The 15,067-nt window shown below is 58.2% G+C and overlaps 1 protein-coding gene across 1 annotated transcript in view; it reads right to left on the bottom strand.

Annotated features, from left to right (window-relative positions):
• Positions 1 to 2,911: 2,911 nt before the first annotated feature.
• LOC104294203 (bifunctional protein NCOAT-like) overlaps positions 2,912 to 15,067 on the bottom strand; it is a 14,876-nt gene continuing 2,720 nt past the window's right edge. Inside the window, exons 2-9 of the mRNA XM_009893784.1 lie at positions 11,215 to 11,266; positions 6,228 to 6,325; positions 5,598 to 5,728; positions 4,885 to 5,055; positions 4,539 to 4,635; positions 4,067 to 4,315; positions 3,591 to 3,719; positions 2,912 to 2,970 (exon numbers count right to left, since the gene is read on the bottom strand). Of these exons, the coding sequence (XP_009892086.1) occupies positions 2,912 to 2,970; positions 3,591 to 3,719; positions 4,067 to 4,315; positions 4,539 to 4,635; positions 4,885 to 5,055; positions 5,598 to 5,728; positions 6,228 to 6,325; positions 11,215 to 11,266 (986 nt within the window). The remainder of the gene's footprint in view (positions 2,971 to 3,590; positions 3,720 to 4,066; positions 4,316 to 4,538; positions 4,636 to 4,884; positions 5,056 to 5,597; positions 5,729 to 6,227; positions 6,326 to 11,214; positions 11,267 to 15,067) is intronic.

The raw sequence follows: 15,067 nt of genomic DNA, 5'->3' as shown, positions 1-15,067 counted from the left end.
CGGAGGTGGGTGGTAGAAGAGGTCATAGCTGTTCCCCACAGGCAGCAGTGCCTGGAAGAGATGCGGTCCATCAAGGAGCAGGTTGTCCTGGCTCCAAACCTTGTCCTGGAGGGAGCAGGAGGAGGGTCCCTCCGAGGCACCCTAAACCCCAGGAGCTGCAGCCAAGGCGCAGAAGCCCGGGGCAGCTCTGCCTTCCCAAGCTTGCAGCAATCCAACGGCAGGGCCAGGAGCAGCAGCTGGGATCCTGGCTTCCCAACGGCTCCTTCAGCCCCCACAGATATGGGCATGCTCTCACCTGCAGCTCTCCAAAGAGGCCCCCACGACGTGCCCAGGGCTCAGCGTCCCCCCCCAGCAGCATCGGGGCAGTGATGCTCTGGCACCCTGGAGGAAGCAGGAGACAGACACATGCGAGGTGAACAACAACCTGCTGGGCCAGGGGGAGATCAGCCTCCGCTGGACAGCAACATCACGATCACACCGGTCACAGCTCCAAGGATCTGCTCCCACAGCCGTGCAGCCCGAGCACAGGACCTCGCTTGGGCTTGGGGGGCCAGCCCCATGCATTGGAGTAGCAGCACACCCTCCGCAACAGAGCTTGAAGTGGGGGAACAGGGAAAGGTATGATCTTGCCTCCATGAAAGGTGTAAGATAAAGGCACAGCTCCTGACTACAGCTGGGAAGCTACAGCCTGGCACAGAGAGCAGTGCCTGTGCCTGTGGGAACTTGCCCCGCATGCAGCTGCTTCCCTGTGGAAGTGGTTCAAGGCACACGGCTGCGTCCCACACTGGACTTGGAGACCTTCTCAGGTCGTCATCTGGTAACACTTCACGGTTTGTAAAAGGTCACAAGGCCCACAGAGCAACCAAGGAACCCTAAACCAGAGGAACGGGGCCTCCCAAAGTGATGCACAGGCATTCAAAATCCAACCTCACCTCTGTCATCCAGGTCATTACTGCTCCCAATGACCCACGGATCCCTTTTACCAGAAAGGTCTTTGGATTAAAAGGGCTGAGGAACCATGCCCTAGAAATAGGCATTCCTTCTGCACTGTGAGAGATGGTGAAGAGCTGCTCCGATGACCGCCCTGTCCCCAGCACCAGCGCCCCATCCTGCCTCAGTGTGTCAGAGCACGCAGGGCTGCCACGCTTCCCATGGCCATTCCCACTCCGTTCGGTGGACAGGGCATGGGAAAGGGCAACCCGATAGCCAGTGCTGGCTGCTGCTGTGGGGCTGGAGGTGGTGGAGGGCACCAGCCAGTGCCCCACCGCCCAGGTGGGTGCTCCAGGGCAGCACTGGTACTTACAGCCAAAGCAGCTTCCCCAGGTGCCCTTGGGGTCAGGGTCGCAGAGGAGATGGCCATCTGCAAGGGAGGCGAGGTGGTGAGCATGGGTCAGTGGTGGGGAAGGTGTCAAGGGGAGGTGTGCTCCCAGGAGAGACCCTGGCACCCCTGGCTGGACACGATGACCCCAGACCTCTGGGAGGGGGTCTCATACACCTTCACCTCTTTAGGGGCAGAAACAGATCACCACAGAACAAGCTTCAGATGCCCTGGGTATGCCACAGTGCCCCGGGGGCCCCTGCACTTCAGCATGCCTGGATTTGGCCAGGGTGCGAATATGTGCTACGGGGCCACAGGCATGGCATCACCCACGTACCCAGCCAGAGGACGAAGGCACTGGCGGCCAGCAGCATGTTGCGGATGTCCCAGAGGTAAGGGTGGAGGTCATAGAGCAGTGCCCGTCCGGCACTGCTGACGAAGCGGCTGTGCAGGCGGCATGTCTGAGCGCAGAGCAGCTGGAAGGACTGGGCTCGGCCGCGCCACTGCGTGCCCTGTGGATGGACCGTGTGTCAGCGCAACTGTGACAGGCACCGTCCTGCAGCAGTGCCTGGACCAGCCTTACCCCACAAGTGTCAGGTGCCACGGCCGGGACTCCCACACTGAGGCTATTTGCCCGGAGCCATCGAAAATGCTCCAGGAGACTCTGCGCCTGTGGCCCATGATGGTAGGGCAGGTAGAAGAGCTCCACCAGCATCCGCACCTCCTCCAGAGTCAGCAGTGCTGTGGGGTTGGACCTGGCCTCCTTGAGGGTCAGCAGTGCCGTAGGGACAGACCCAGGCTTTTCTGAGGTCAGCGGTGCTGTGGGGCTGTACCTGGCCTCCTCTGGGGTCAGCAGTGCTGTGGGACTGGACCTGGCCTCCTCTGGGGTTACTGGAGCTGTGGGGCTGGACCTGGCCTCCTCTGGAGTTAGCGGTGCTGTGGGGCTGGACCTGGCCTCCTCTGGGGTCACCAGTGCTGTGGAGCTGGACCTGGCCTCCTCTTGGGTTACTGGAGCTATGGGGTTGGAACTGGCCTCCTTGGGTGTCAGTGGTACCATGGGGTCAGACCCCGCCTCCTCCAGGGTCAGCAGGGCCATGGGTCTGGACCCAGCCTCCTCTGGGGTCAATGGTACCATGGGGCCAGGGCTAGCACCAACCTCACCAGTGAGCAGTGCTGAGGGGCCAGAGCTGGTGCCAGCCCCATCAGTGAGTGGTGCTGGGGAACCAGGGCTGGTGCCAGCCCCAGGCCCTGGGGGTGTCTGGGGCATGTCAGCCCTGCTGGCCTCAGGCTGGGTACTGCTGGGGCGCTGAAGGGGGCTGTCACCCCCTGTCTGGGGATCACTGGTGAGTAGGGGAAGGTTCTGGCTGGTGTTGGCCCCATTACTGCAGCATAACACGGTGCCTGGGCTGTGGAGGGTCTCGGTAGCCACCAGGGTTCCTGTGGACTGGGCAGTCCCAGCTGTGCTGGGCAGGGCAGAGGACTCACAGCTCGCTCTGCTCCCCAGGGCGAGCTGCTCCCCATCCCTTGTTGGGCTTTGCTGACCGCTGACAGAGGTCCTGCTCCCACTGCTCTTCTCGGACTCCAAAGTCACCTTCATCCTTCCCTCCCCTGGTGCCACACCGCAGGGCTCAGCGCCATGCTGGTCTGCCCCACTGGGAACAGAGACGTGGGGCTGGCGGTCGGGCATGACTTCCTGAACTCCTGCTGTGCCAGGCTGCAGCCTCCTTCCTCCCTTGAGGCTGATGCTGGGGTGTCCTTGGGTGCTTCCTCCTGGCAGAAAGGAGCAAGGGGGCAGCCCCTCTGGCACCTGCATGGAAACTGCTGCCCATGTGGCAGGACAGCCCTGGGGGCGGCCATGTCGGGAAGCTCCATCTCTGAGCTGGCAGAGACCGGAGTACTGTACTCTGGAGTTTGGGCCTCCATGGCTGATGAGACCACAGGTAAACAGTGCCAATCTCCAAGCATGCACCTGGCTGAACTCCCTCTTCCAGAGCTGTATCACGGCCCAGGCTAGCTGAGGAGATCCCCTCTGGGATGTGGCCAGGGCAGGAGCACCCACGGGGCAGCATGGTGCAATGGACACCCACACCTGCCCACCATGACATGCAGAGACCCCGCTGCAGCACCAGCCAGAGCACCCCATCCAAAGGGGCAGGGCATGGTGCTCCCTCACCCCACCGAGCTCCCAGCAGAACTGGTCCAGCGCTCCCGCGCTGGGTCAGGGATGCTGCATGGGGTGAGGGATGCTGCACCGTGCGCGTTCATCACCTACCTGGCTCCAAGGCCTGCCGGTTTATCTCGGCCACCCAGTCAAGCAGCGCCAGCTCCAAGGCCTCCTGGGGGCTGTAGCTGCCCTCCTGTGGGCTTTGGCTGTCCCCCGGGGCTGCCGCAGTCTCCATCCCTAAGGAACTGGAGCTCATCAGCCTGGGCAGCCCTGCTCTTTGCTTGATGGAGCTATCCCATGCCACACTGAGGGTGGGCAGACCCCCCTCCCTGCCCCAAGGAGATGCCCCCAGGATGGATCCCCTGCCCCAGGATGTCAGGTGGTGCCCAGGGAGGTGAGACACCTCACCCAGGCTGCCATGCAGGAAAGCCTACAGGGTCATGGCAAAGATGGGCAGCGATGGCCATGGCCCTGCCCTGTGTGCACAAGCTCACTGCCAGCGCTGAGGCCCCACGTACAGAGTTGCCTGGGGTGCTGGGGACAGGTACCTGTGTGATCAGGATGGGTACAGCTCCCCAGCTCACTCTGAAACCAGCTGCCCAATGTGTGTATGGGGATGAAGTTGGCCTGGAGCTCGCAGTTGGGGTTGAGGAGCAGTCCATGGAGCCTGGCCATGAGGCCAGGGGCACGTCCCGTGTAGGGGCCCAGGAAGACACGTCTGCAGTCATAGTCGTTGGCATACAGGTTGTCCCAGATGACAGGGCGGCGCCGCAGGACACCCTCCACCTCTTCCAGCAGTGTGGCTGAGAGCTCCTGTGACACCACCTTTGGTCCTGGAGCATCACGGCACAGACACACGTGGAGCAGCAGGCAGTGCCATCCGTCGTGCACACTCACAACAGGGACATGCACATGTCTGGGGCACTGAGCGTGGACATGAGGGTCAAGTCACCCCACCCCACCCTCCCTAGACAGAAGGAGAGCAGACCCACAGCCTGACCCACTGCCTGCCCAGCCGGGGCTGCACAGTCCCACAGAGCCCGGCCAGGTGCTCACCTGTCCAGATGACACCGATCTCTGGGAGCAGCTCCTGGCCGAGGGTCAGCAAGTAACAGGACTTGCTGGGGCTGGGAGAGCACAGAGAGCTGCAGTACTCTGGGGAGAGAGCACAGAGCATCTCTTGAGGACCAGAGAGACCGGGAGAGCAGAGGCTGCCTGGGATCAATGGACAGGGGCTGGGGAGATACACGGTGCAGGGAATACAGCATGCACTGCAGCCGAGTCCTGTACTGTCCCGAGATCTCCAGGACTCCTGCAGGAGCATGAGGGGGCTGGGGGGAGCCATGGAGGCTGTCAGGGCAGTCAGGTCTCAGCAGACACAGGTGCTGAGTGCAGACAGCACTGTAGGGCAGAAGAGGAAGACAGAGGGTTGACCCAGCTCCTGGTAGACCTCGTTGGCCACAGACGCCTGAGCCTGCGCCAGGGAGGAGAAGACGTCTCTGTCAGCCTGGCACATGCAGGGGTCGATGTCGTCGAAGAGCAGCGCGAAGGAGGAGCACCCCATAGCAGCCACCTGCGGGCATGGGCATGGGCTGCTAGGATCCCTGGGCAGCAGAGAGAAAGGAGGCAGCGAGCCCCAGACAAGCCCCTGCCACCTGGGCCCCGTAAGGACAGCAGTGGTCTGGGGTGCCTGGACAGACGGGGCGGGCAGAGCAGCCCTCACCATGTCACCCGTGCTCGCCCAGCGGATGCCACACACAGCCCCATGGCCACAGTCCACCTCTCTCCAAGCCCATGGGGCAAACCCACTGTGCTGGAGGCTCTTTACCCTCCCTGGGGACCGCGGGCTCAGCACCAGCCTGCACCGGCCTCTGGTGCTGCCCAGCAAGTTCTGGGGCTTGTCCGGTCCTCCTCCTGTCCCCAGTGCTGCCCTCTAGCAGTCAGGCATCCATGGAGCCCTCATCTCTCTCTCTCTCCCACCGGGCACCCCACAGGGCTGCTCCCTGATGGGGGTTTACAGCCCCACACCAGCCTTTGGGGTGGGCATGGGGCCCACCCACAAGCACGCATGCCCCTCGCCTGGGTGTGGTGGGATGAAGAAATGGCCCACGCTACCTGCCTGAGTTTTTGCTGCAGCAGGAGCCGATCCCCAGCACTTGAAAACACCATGTCCTGGCCAGCAGAAATGGCGAAAACAAACTCCACACCCTGCTCCTGGGCAGCTTCGATAAGAGACCGCATGCGGGCTGGGGACAAAGCAGAAGGGGTGCTGTGAGCGCTGGGAGGCACGGGATGGTGGGAGACAAGGGATGGAGGGAGAGGGAATCACAGTGGCCCAAAAAGAAAGAGCTGAGGGCATCGGGAAGCATGAGAGAGCATCTGGAGGGGAGACACCCAGGGGAGATAGTTCCCAGTCCCTTGGGACACAGAGGGCTCTCCACAAGGGTCTGTGGGCATATTCGAGCATGTTGCCAGAGATCCACGCGTGGAGCTCCCCATGCTGGGTGGGCTCCTAGGTGATTCCATGTGATGGGCAGGGGCTGGGGAGGATTCTTGTACCAGGCAGTGTCTGGAGGTCTCCTTGCACTCGGCAGGGCCTGTGGGGCTGCCTGAAATGGGCAGGTTCCTGGCGGGAAGAGTGGTAACGGCCAGCCTGACCCTGGCTGAGATGCAGATCCATGCATCACCCTTGAGGACCCGGGACGCCTGCAGCCCACCCGTGCTGGGGCCCAGCAGAGCCGCTACCTGCCTCATGTTCTGTGTAGGGCTCTCGCCAGAGCAGTCGGTGCTTCAGCTCATCCTTGGGCGCGTACATGTAGCAGTTCAGGCCCCAGAGTTTCAGCCTGTGCAGCAAGGAGAAGGGGTCACCCGAGGCTCCAGACAGGCTCTTTGCAGAGAGGCATCCGGGCAATTGCCAGCCCGCAACACCAAGACCTCCTTCGGCACACGGTGCCTTCTCCTTCCCCAGAGCTGCACTGCGTCCTGCAGGCTTCCAGCCTCTTCTCACACAGAGCCCCTCAGACCGTGGAGCCACAGCTCTGTCCCTGCACAGGGAGTCCTGCCCTGCACACTTTAGACGGCCACAGAGACATAAAACTCACCCAGTGCTCCCAGTGCTGAGCCCAACGATTTGTGTTGTTTAGGGACCTCTAGAAAGACAGTGCATCTGGATGAGAAAGTCTCAGAGTCCAGCAGGACATTGCGTCCTGGGAGCCGGGTTGAGTTAACACCCTTGCTGCGGAAAAAGCAGGTGGGAGGGACCAGCTTAGCCTAAACAGTCTGTTTTAACCACTTGGCAAAGTCCTGTGATGATGAAAAGCTCAATGTCCTGAGCAAGGAATGGAGGATGGGCGAACATCCAGAGCAGCCTCTGGGGGAGGAAGGGGGAATCCTTTGGGGAAACTGAGAACAAAATGGCCAAGGAGAGAGAGGATGGGGCTGGAGTGATGGAGGGAGCAGCTCAGCGGCCTGCTGCTCCATGTGGCCTCCTGAGGGTGCAGGCTTCCCCAGCCCTGGAGTCCAGCCGTGGGGCTCCATCAGGCCAAACCACCCCTGCAGCTTTGTAGTACCTCTTTCAGGGCTTGCAGTGAGATCTGTGAAAGCGCTTAGCATCTTGTGTAAGCATGTTTGGGGTGGGTTTCTTTTCCCTTTCTCACCAGCTATGCTTCTAATCATGTAATCAAGAACCAAGCTTGTTTGTAGCCCAAACACACAGGCTGCAAGGTTGCCTGTTGTGACGAGTGACTCCGGATGAAGCGGGTCCAGCAGGAGCAGGACCAGTGGAGGCACCCTGGAGAGCTGGCACCTCACTGCTCCCCCAACCTCAGCGGCCAGGAGTGGGGTGCACTTGCCAAACACAGTCTGGCCTGGGGGACTGAGCCCGGGGTACCTCACTGCGTACCACACACACCCGGGGAGCCCTCACCACTGCGGATCACCTCATGTCATCCCCTTGAAAAGCTCACGTCCTGCCTCCAGGCTGGCGTGACTCCAGCCACAGTCCCTACTGCACCATTCCCAGATCATGCCTTGATCACTTGAACGGGTCAAGACCTTCAAAGCTATCACTCTACAATGGTTTTTGCAGCTACTTGGTCTTACTGGGGCTCTTTTGCACTCTTGCATTTTTCTCTCTCTTCTCCAGTGAGGCACCAGCATCAGACACAGGCTGCAGCGTCCTCACAACTGCTGGGCTGTCCCTTGCCTGCCCTGGTCTTCCTTTCCCCACACTGTGGTCAGACATACCCTGCTATCACCTGCACAGCTCACGCACAAACTTGCTGATGCAACTCAATCCCACTATGTCAATGATGAAGATATTAAATAGTATTGGTCTTGGTATGGACCCCTGGGGAACACCACTCGTTACCAGTTTCCACTTGGATGTTGAGCCATTGACTGCAACTCTTTGGATACAGCCATCCAGCCAATTCTTTATCCATCAACTGTAACATGCATTACTTACGTACTCAGCCCAGACTGTAGTTTTGATAGGTTGAACCCTGTACCAGCTTCTTCATTCCTCAGCCAAGCACAGCCAGAGGCTCATAGGCTGGAGGTACCTGATCACCTTCCTGCCTGTCTAACACCAGCGCAAGAGTGCATGTGGGAGGACCCAAACCCCAGCTGTACTGCTCCTCCAGCTGCAGGGCCCCCAGGACATATCTCCTGGATGGCTCAGGAACCTGCTTCAGCAGCACACAAATCCTGCACAGCTGCTCCCTGCGCGGAGACGGAGACAGTGTGAGACAGAGGAATCCCTTCCTGCACGTCTAAACCCAGGTACTCCGTTATCTAGCAGGGTCACACTAACATTGATGCACAGACATTAAAAGGCCTGTGAGAGGAATTCTTTGGGACTGCAAGGTTTTTGCGGAGACCTGCAGGTGGAAAGCCCCAGGGTGCTGGAAAATGGTGAGTGCTGAAGCAGAGCTTTGGCTGGGGGGTGGTGGGTGGTTGGGCAGCAGAGCTGGGCGAGCGTGAACCCGTGGCAGGACGCTGCGCCTGTGCAGTTTGCAGGTGACAAAGACTAAGTAAGTGGAGAATAAAGGAGCAAATACAGCACTCAGATGCAGTGATTTGAGCTGGCTGCTAAGCAGGGCTTCAGCAAGCAGTATACTTGTTAGTACAACCAAGCATAAAGTCCTACCTAGGTAAAAGAATGCAGAAGATACATTGTCTGAACTCATGTTGAACATGAGTGTCCTCTGCAATGCCACCAGTAACTCGGCGTAACAGAGAGCCCCGGATGAATCACTGCAGAGAGTCAGGCAGGACTAGGGAGATTTGGTGACCTCTGTGCTGGCTGTAGATGCTGCCAGAGCAGTGGCCATGGCGTGGGAAGAACACTGATAAACTAGAGTGAGTCTGTCAAGGAGGCACACACACAGAGGTGGAAAGCCTGTGGGCAACAGAGTCTTGGAGCCCAGTCTGCTCATCAACCCAGGGAAAAAGCTCAGCCTTCGAGCGGTCTGGAGGAGAGAAAAGCCACACCCAGCAGTCTGGGACATGGCAGGGTCCAGGGGTGACTCATGGGGACATGCCTTTGGATGAGATGGGGGAGGAAAGCTCTCCAGCTCTCCAGATGCTTCACTGCAGTCGGAGCTGAAGGGAAGCAGGTCTGAGAGAGATCAGGGCTTGCCTGCTTTGGGAGATCAGACTGCACTGTCATAAGGCTCTTTCTGGCCTCAAAAATCACAAATTCCTTCCAGAGTCTCCCCAGCAATCCAAGACTCACTGGAAATTATCAGGACAGGGCAGACACCTTTCTAGACAGCTCTTTTGGCACCCCTGTATGAAAGCCATCTGATACATTCATTTATTTTTATTTATTCTCCTTAGTAGATGATGATTTACATTTTCCCACAATGAACAGACTGAGAAGCTCTTCATGTACTACACAAGTGTCTCATCTTGTTTCTTTCCAGAGAAGAAAAACACCAATGAACATACCGCTCACATGTGCAAACACGTGAACATACATCCCAGTCCAGTACCAGAAAAGGCCATCATTAGATCTCATTCCTAATGCACTTTAAAACATCACATCTTGTTTTCCTTTCTGCACGTTTCCCCCAAATTTTCTAAGCTACATTTTTTCTGTATCTGCATCTCTGGTCTCTGCACTACAGTCTTTACTTGCACTTGTGACTGCCCACACTGTCACCAGTGCGCTCTCACAGCACGACCGGCACATTTTCCACGCAGTAGGCGGCTGCCAGTGCCATCACCAGCACAGTCACCAGCACATGGCCCTGCTGTCTCTGGCCCACTGCCTGGCCGTCACCGGTGCACTGCCCACGCTGTCACCAGCACACTGCCTGTGCTGTGACCAGCACACTCTCCACAGCATCCCCAGCATGCTGCCCATGTCATCACCAGGGCAGTACCCACACTGATGGGTGTGCTGCCCAGCCCATGACCCATGCCGGATGCTCCACGGGACGCCCTGCGGGGCACAGATCAACTCCCACACCAATGTGACTCTCACAACCAGCCAGTGACAGATCCTGCCCACATCCTTCCATCACAGGGACACATGGTGACACACAGACGTACTTGAGGACTCACAAGGGCCACCTCCACACCAGGCAGGGATGGCAGCCTCAGGCTAAAGTGGCCACTTGTGCCCACAGTGGAGTGATGTGGGTTTGCTGTGCTGTTTCCACAATGATAAGCCTGGCTCCAGAGAGGCCGGGCTGGATGGAAGCACCTGCTTGGTGCCCTCGCTGGAAGCGCAGGGTGGCAGGGATGGTGGCCCCAGGCAGGGTGAGCTGGCCGCTTGCTGTGGGTGGCAGTGGGCATGCAGTGTGCTGTCCTGTGGACAGTGCACCCACAGGGGCTGGTGCCATGTGGCGCTGCCCAGGACTGCACGGTTCGGTGATGTGGCAATGGGCGCTGGTCCTGCCAGGTCAGTACCCGAGGTGGGCTTCCAGCCTACTAAACACCCCCACATCCTCTCTCATGCTGATTTGACTTCTCATTTCCAGCCCCAGTCCTTCCGCCTGCTCCCTGACACCGCGCTGCACATGGGCTGCCGTAACTGACCCGTGCCACGCTGCACTCAGGGCAGAGCAGCTTTTCTGGTGCCTCCAGAGGCAGCACCGTCAGGCTCGAGTAGCCCCCAAGCTCCCCTCCAAACCTCTCCCAGCTGCCGTCGATTCTCCTGTGGTACGGGCAGCAGTGTCCGACCCTGTCCCACCCACAGCTCCCTGTAGGTCTGCACCCTCACTCGGGCACCCATGCCAGCTGCGCAGTGCCAGCACACAGGTGCTGGTGCCCACCCAGCCCCTTCCGGACCCCATCCCCAGACCTCATCCTCTTGGGGTACCCAGCCCTAGCCCAGGCCCCTCAGCCAAGCACATCTAGCTGCAGCTGGGCTGTGGCGGAGTCCCAGCACCATCTGCCGGCACAGGGCAGCACAGCCCGTATCTGTCCGGGCATCCTTGGGCTACCCCATCCACACCGCAGCCACCACCCCCGGGCCCAGGGCAGGGGGAGCCTTTCCCCAGGCTGGATCCCGGGGTGCAGGAGTGCTGGGACAGAGGGGGCACTGGGACAAGCCTGAGACCCTTTCGCTGCCATCGCCCCGGTGTCCCAAAGGCAGGCCAGCCCCAGGAGCCTCCCTCCAGCACATTTTCCTCACCGCTCCTGCCTCCACAGCACTCTGGCTTCCACCTTGTCGCTGTGCCACCGGCTAGTACCTTCAGAGAGGAAAATTCAGGGTACTTGCCATTGAAAGAGAAGTTTCCTCTGTTCCATAGACCATGGCCTCCCATAGAAACCTGTAAAAGGGGAAAAAAACAACCAAAAGGCAGTTGTCAGTAACTGTCTTAAAAGAGAGTCTCCCTGTACTATCCCTAGGTGGCTGCTCTCAAACCCAGAGATCCACCAGTTGTCCACCTCTGGGTACTTCAAGTGTCTGCTCTCCTGCTACGGTCTTGCTGGGCATCGGTATTCAAGCAAGCGGGTGTAATGTCTGGGGTTCCATCCTTCCCAGAAGGAGACCGCTGGGAAGAATTGCACAAGGAAGCACTTAACCTGTGAGGAGGAATTTGCATAGTAAAAGCCAAGCCTAGAGGAGATGGCTGAGGGCTGGCTAGGTTCTGAGGCACTCTAGCATGATTTTGGGGTGCACCAAAGCACAGAGCTATTGTACATCTACTCTGGAGTTTTCTGCCTGGGGTTTTTCTTCTTTACAAAGACCAGCTCTGTGTCTCTTTGCATCTGTCTGAGTCTGGGTAATGTCAGGCTTTGTCAAGTAAAGCATCATCACTCCTGTACTGGCTATAAAAGCTGCTCTCTCTGTCTTTAATCACTGCACAACTCAAACTGCACCAAAATTGTGTTGACACAGCTCTCTCCTGCACCCTGCAAACACAAACCTGCAGTGCAGCAGGGCAGGACTTTGAGGCAGCATCCCTGTCCCATGGCAAGCTGTTCAGATCCAGAACACACAACCAGCCTGTGGGGATGCCCACCAGTGCTGGGACTGTGACTCCACATGACATTTCACAGGCACCTTGGCCGTCCCTCACTGGAAAACACCATCCCCATAAGCTTGCAGAGGGAAAATCCAGAGAGGGAAAGCACAGTGGGGAGCAACCTTACCAGTTGTCTGCTAACAAAGACACGGATCAATGGGCACCAAGGCTGGCTGCAAGGACATTGTCCTTCCAGAAAGTTCACATCAACAAAACCAGATGGAGGAACTACAGAACTGGAGTCAGCAAATTCCCAAGTGTTTCTTAACATTTCCACTTCTGCTGCTTGCAGGCTTTAGGTGGTTGTTGGGCACCAGTGTCTGACACAAGCTTGACGCTGCAGCACCACAGCAGCTGACAGTCCGACCTGCGCTCTGCATGGCAGGGAATCAGTCTGTGACTGGATATAATGAGCAGGGGCACTGCCGGACGTGCAGCACCCATTCCCCTGTTGGGACTGCTTTCAAGGAAAGGCCCTTCCTATTTCTGCTTGTAGGAAGACCTGGGAGGTGTAGAGTTGTCCACAAAGCCAGAGAGAAAGAATACCCAGTGGAAGGCAAGCCAGTTCACTTGGGGGCAATGGGAGAATAGGCAACTAAATGGGTTTGGAGAGACGCAGATTTGACAGCTTCTTAAAGAGGAGGTTAAGGGGAACCTATAAGTGTTCCAGCCCAGACCTGAAATTTAGCAAGAGAAGGATCTTCAGTCACTTCAAGTCTTTGAAAGATCTGGCAGCTGCAATGTGAAGTCTCGCAGAAAATACATTATGTCTTGAACAGTGATGGCAATTAGCCATCAAGGCAGCTTCCCAGTTTTGGATGGGCTCTGCATCATGGGAAACTTAAATCAGTCAATACACTTTCTAGCAGACAAAGCCAACAGAAGCAGATATTGAGGGAAGTGAACGCACTCACTGAACTGGGTGGTACACAAGGGCAGATCGCAATGACTCTGTTAGTCTGGGAGAAAGGACCGGCTCTCAGCGCCTGACCTGAGGCCAGCATTGCCCAGGAAAGCACCCACGTTTCCCCAAAGCACCTGTGTGCACCACAGCTGGTCTGCCTGGGAGGGGACCCAATGCCCTGCTCCCTTTGGAAGAAGCCCACCTTGCAACCCTCAACACCAACCTTGGGCGATGGTGTGGTAGGTGGCACCACAGCACACACGGAACATTACCTTCCTTGCAGGTAGATCTTCTACTCATAGACATCCGATACCTCCCAGGACTGTCCCCACCGCCCCAGTACATCTTCTACCTGCTTGAACATCACTACACAGTTGTTCCATCTACTCTGAAATAATATATAGTCGCCTTGCTAGCCATGCCCCACCATGCACGGGGCCAAATGTGCAGCCACTCAAGGATCCCAGAAAACATTTCACCCAAAGAAAGCATTTCCGTGATAAATAGATTTTCCATTTCCCAATCCATAGGAACTCCTGCTCAGCTCGCAGTGAGGTCCCAAGGGTCCCTGTACAGCACCCGCCTGCCAGTGCCTCACTCACACCTTGCTGTGAACTGACACTGCCTTGCAAGTATGACACTCACGCCCTACACATGCTCTGCCAGCAACAGCTCTGTTGAAAATGCCATCCTAGTGTATTCTGCCCAGTAAACTGGCTTAAATTGTACCAGCAAAATCCTGTCTGTACCTGCAGCTGCATCTCCAAAGGAGTGATGTTGGTGCTCTGTTTTTTTGAAGACAGATGAGTGCTGAGTGCTGCTGTACGTTTGCACCTCAGCTCTCCCATAGCCCAGATCACTACATCAGTGACCCACAAACACCACTACTTGCCAAACTCTGGGTCATCTGGGAAGTCCCTCAGCGATTTCTTCACAACTGTCAGCCAAGTCCTGATGAACACATTGAGAAGCAAAGTCCCTTGGGTCCAACTGTTCCCCAGCCCCTCCTCTGTCCTGCGTGCAAGTGACCCAGAGGCATCAGTCTGTCCGTGCTCTCTCCTAGCAATGTCCAGGGTGTCAGGAGGGAGCAGGGGACTCTGTGTAGGACACGCTACTCCTGGCCTGCCTTGGCCCTGCCACAGCCATGTCCTGCTCAGCAGCCTGCCGGCCACAGCACCAGCCTACATTCCCTGCCAGGGCTTGTGCTACCAGGGTGAGGGATACATCCAGGAGGGATGACCTCCTCCTCCTCCTCCTGGAGTGACTCTGCTGGCAGCATCCGTGTCCTTTTCTTTTCCACGTCAGCTTTCCTATACCAATGATTCTTTCTGACTCATATTTCTTTTTACTATCAACTTCCCCATTCCCGCACTTTCTATTTATTTTGTGCATATTTGCATGGTGCTTTTGCTTCCTCCCAGGCAAGGCACTGGGCTGTGGGCTCCAGTGGGGTACTGTGCTGCCAGGAAAAGTGGAGATGCTTTTGCCTAGTGGGTGCCAGGCCTGGCCCAGCTCCAGAGATGCCGTGCTGCAGAAACAGAAGTTGGGGGCGGGGATGGGGGCTGATGATGGAGAGCAGAAGGACAGGGCTGAGCCATACGGAGCTGTCACAGGAGACCAGGCTCTTCTCGGCCAGCTCTGGGCATGGCCCAAGGCAGCATTGCACCGCGGGCAGGGAGGCAGGAGGGGCACACACCGGGATGCTGCCCCCCATGCTCAGGGCAGAGAAAAAAACCCCACTGCAGCATGCTGGAGCCAAGAACAGCGGGTCCCCATACCCCACCGTGAAGGAGGGTCGGCTGTGCTGGGATGGCTGTGGGTTACAGTGGTGCTCTGGGGACGAGCTGGGGACCGTCAGCGGGGGGTGCAGGTCCCGTACCCCTGGGCAGAAATAGGGTGCTGTGCAGGGGCCCGGATCAGGGCAGAGAAAAAAACCCCACTGCAGCATGCTGGAGCCAAGAACAGCGGGTCCCCATACCCCACCGTGAAGGAGGGTCGGCTGTGCTGGGATGGCTGTGGGTTACAGTGGTGCTCTGGGGACGAGCTGGGGACCGTCAGCGGGGGGTGCAGGTCCCGTACCCCTGGGCAGAAATAGGGTGCTGTGCAGGGGCCCGGATCCCTGTCTCCCCAACACCCGGGCTCCCGGGTGCAGCTCGGGTCCCGGAGGCCCTTCCCGGCCCCTGTTCGCTCTGGGTGGA

The sequence above is a fragment of the Charadrius vociferus genome, unplaced genomic scaffold (genome assembly GCF_000708025.1).
Source record: "Charadrius vociferus isolate BGI_N301 unplaced genomic scaffold, ASM70802v2 scaffold59, whole genome shotgun sequence".
Lineage (NCBI taxonomy): Eukaryota > Metazoa > Chordata > Aves > Charadriiformes > Charadriidae > Charadrius > Charadrius vociferus.
This window is presented reverse-complemented; position numbering and strand designations above follow the sequence as displayed.